General features: G+C 40.9%; 2 protein-coding genes across 3 annotated transcripts in view; one reads left to right on the top strand and one right to left on the bottom strand.

The window, feature by feature from the left end:
• BCO1 (beta-carotene oxygenase 1) overlaps positions 1 to 2,828 on the bottom strand; it is an 89,529-nt gene extending 86,701 nt beyond the window's left edge. Inside the window, exon 1 of the mRNA XM_025208647.1 lies at positions 1,081 to 2,828. The gene's annotated coding sequence lies outside the window, so the exon portion shown is untranslated. The remainder of the gene's footprint in view (positions 1 to 1,080) is intronic.
• Positions 1 to 2,963, top strand: part of GCSH (glycine cleavage system protein H) — a 9,685-nt gene that overhangs the window by 281 nt on the left and 6,441 nt on the right. Inside the window, exons 1-2 of one of the 2 annotated variants that reach the window (XM_006027425.3) lie at positions 322 to 338; positions 934 to 1,022. The exons of the other annotated variant lie outside the window; for it this stretch is intronic. Coding sequence (XP_006027487.1) covers positions 1,004 to 1,022 — 19 coding nt within the window. The 5' untranslated portion in view covers positions 322 to 338; positions 934 to 1,003. Of the gene's footprint in view, positions 1 to 321; positions 339 to 933; positions 1,023 to 2,963 lie in introns of those variants that run through there. 2 annotated transcript variants of the gene reach the window in all.

The following is a 2,963-nucleotide window of genomic DNA, read 5'->3' as shown; positions in this document are numbered from 1 at the left end:
CCCCCCGCTTGTGTCATACTAAAAATATTTCTGGGGAAAATGGCACCACCGGTGACATCTCTAATCTGAAGCAGGTTCTTTATTCCCAGGTTTTGGCGGGGAGGATCCAGATCAGTGGTTCTCAATCTTGGTCGCGTTTGCAAAGATGGATTTGGTTTGTCCCAAGCCACAGCCTCGGCTCCCGACCGCCTTCCCTTCCCCCCCGTGCCGATGAGCGTCTGCCTCCTCCACATGGGTGCACACCCCAATAGTCCCCTCTACCCCCCGCTCCCCAACACTGACCTTCATCTGACTGCCTGACCCAGCCTCGCTACGTGCTGGCCGTGTCCTGCCGGCCTGTAAGGAGCAACCCACACTTTTGTGCATTTTTCTGGCACTTGCTTCCGACCCTTTGAAATATTCTTGTGACCCGTTTTTTCCACGGGTTGAGAAACCCTGATCTAAAAGATGTAGTTGGGGACGGTCCTGCTTTGAGCAGGGGGTCGGATTGGACCTCCCGAGGTCGCTTCCAACCTGAATTTCCTCTGGATCCATGATCCTGTACTTGCTAAAATGTAGTGGGAGTTTGAGAATAAAGCCCTTGCCTTTAGTTACTGAATCAGGTATAAACTATTAATAAAAGATTTGTTTAAAAAAAAAATCAATGGCAGGCAATACACAACATCCAAAGAAGAGGTGGAGGGGTACAGTGGTTTCCAAGCCCTGATTTTCCTCATAATTAATAGCTTGAGGGTCTTATCTTGACCCATGTAGCTTTCTCCTGCACTGCTGCTGCTCCTATTAGCAGTGCAAATGGTCTTCTCCTTAGCTGTTTTTGCTCAATTACAGGGTTAAGTCTTGTATTGGTTGATGTCATGCTGACCTGTCTGATGTATATAGCATTTCTTCTATACCATGTAGGTAATAATTTAAAACTGCACTCTTATTTTAAAGAGAGAAAATAAAGATCTTTATGCCTGTTCTGTGGTAGCTTGAGTTTCCCTCACTTTCTGCACATGTCTTCATGGGGATTTCAAAGAAAGGTAAGCCAATTAACTGAGTATCTGAATTTAAAGCATGCTAAAAATGAAACAAACTTACTTTGGAAATGAGTTAAGGCTTTGTTGCTTCTTAATAAGAACATCCACCCAGGGATTTTAGGTGCTTTAAATTCAAGCATCAGTTTGGCTTAATTTTCCTGTGTCCCTGTGTAGATGTGCTATCAGTTACCAGTAGCGCAGTGATGAATCTGGCATGGTGCACCGTTTGCTTAATCACAGGATTTTTGTGTTCAAAGTTCAGATGTTTGAGGCTACTCCAAGTAGGATTAGTTATTAAGTCTCTACAGTGTGTGGCTCTGAATTTATTTATAATGTTTGTTATTCCCATGCTAGGATAGGAAGAAAAATTCTTCTGTTGTTTTTCATATGTAACCAAGAACAATCTGTACCCTATTCCCACCGTTCAAAATGCTCGGCTCTCATTTGGATCTAGACTGCATCTGAATTTTTAATTGTTTAAAGATCACATTTTGTTATACTTGTGAGTTTGGGCCAGATTCAGGAAGGCATTTAGATGTCTGGAAACATGTCTTTGAATCTGGCATGTGACAAGCTGCTTTGTCTGCATTTGAAATGCATAACAAATGTGTTCAGCTTGAACTGTGAACTGCTTTAGTCTTGTGTCTTCATGGTTCAGTGACAACTTCCACGTAGCCAATGGAATTCTGATTACCCGCAGACCCTTGTTTCTGACCTAAAAAGAAAAATCTTATTTCCTTTATGTCGGGTCACATTCTAATGAGTGTTGTACATTTTGCTTTACATTTTGTTTGGGCTTTTTGATAGGTACTGGTATTTTGTGGGAAGTAATCAAATATTTTTCCCTGTTACAGCAAAATGTTAACAAATATTTTCTATAAAACTAGTAATCTTAAAAATTTTAACACTAGTTGACTAAACTTGCAAAAAAATTGTGAAAACATTAAAATATGCAAGTCTTTGCTCCAGGAAAAAACAGTTCTCAGGGACCTGTTGAAGGGAAGGGGTTGAAACGGATTATAGACCTGTATATTAGCAAAGAGTTTGGGATTAAAGACAAGGGGGAGGAAATGTCTTTAGATAGAATTTCAGGAAAAAATGTTCAATATAAGGAGATTTGTTCCAGATGGCAACGTGGAAAGAGCTTTTGGTGGGGAGATTAAGGATAGAATTTTTAGTAAGAGAATAGAGTACATTTAGAAGTGAGTGAGAATTCCTTTTACGAGATTAAACTTTTTAAGAGCTTTATTTGATAAATTAGATTAATTAGTAACAGGTTTAATACTTAAAGATGCATCCAGTCCCCTGCTGTAAAAAGACACATTTGGTTTCCATCAACAGTACTCCCTTAACTCAAATCAATGGCCACAGAAATCTGGTGTTCTTTTCTTTTCTTCCTTTCAGTCTCTGACAATTTGTTTCTGTTGATGTTAAGCTTCTGTTTTTCATCTTCTCTGTAATTCACCCCTTCTTTTTCCCTAGAACGCTGCATAATCCAAATCTCATTATTTTCTACTTACATTTAAAATGTAAAAGCAAACGTATTTCAAGTTTGGACTGGAATTTCCACTGAACTTCCAGGGAAACATCTTTTTTATTATTTTTATTGTTTCTTCTCTGTAGAATGCTAATTTGATAGGACATTTTCCATTACTAAAACTCCCCTAACATTTAGAGGTGCAATATCGGATCCACACTGATATAAAGAAAATTGGCTGTATTGGAAATCGGCCTGATGTGGCTGATATGTAGGCCAATAAATGCCCGTGTATGCGCACAGCCCAGCAGCGTGGAGAGCTGTGTGCAGCTGGTAAGTCCATTGTGGTGGAAGGCGAGGGGGGAGGGAAGGAGTGGGGAGGGGCAGATCAAGGCCCCTGCAGTGAGGTGGGGAGTGGGGCAGGCGCTATGTAGCTGGGGCGGGGTGTGGCATGGGATGGAGCTGCA

This window comes from Alligator sinensis, unplaced genomic scaffold, assembly GCF_000455745.1.
Source record: "Alligator sinensis unplaced genomic scaffold, ASM45574v1 scaffold119_2, whole genome shotgun sequence".
NCBI classification, from domain to species: domain Eukaryota; kingdom Metazoa; phylum Chordata; order Crocodylia; family Alligatoridae; genus Alligator; species Alligator sinensis.
The sequence above is the reverse complement of the archived record's forward strand: the minus strand, read 5'-3'. Positions and strand labels throughout refer to the sequence as shown.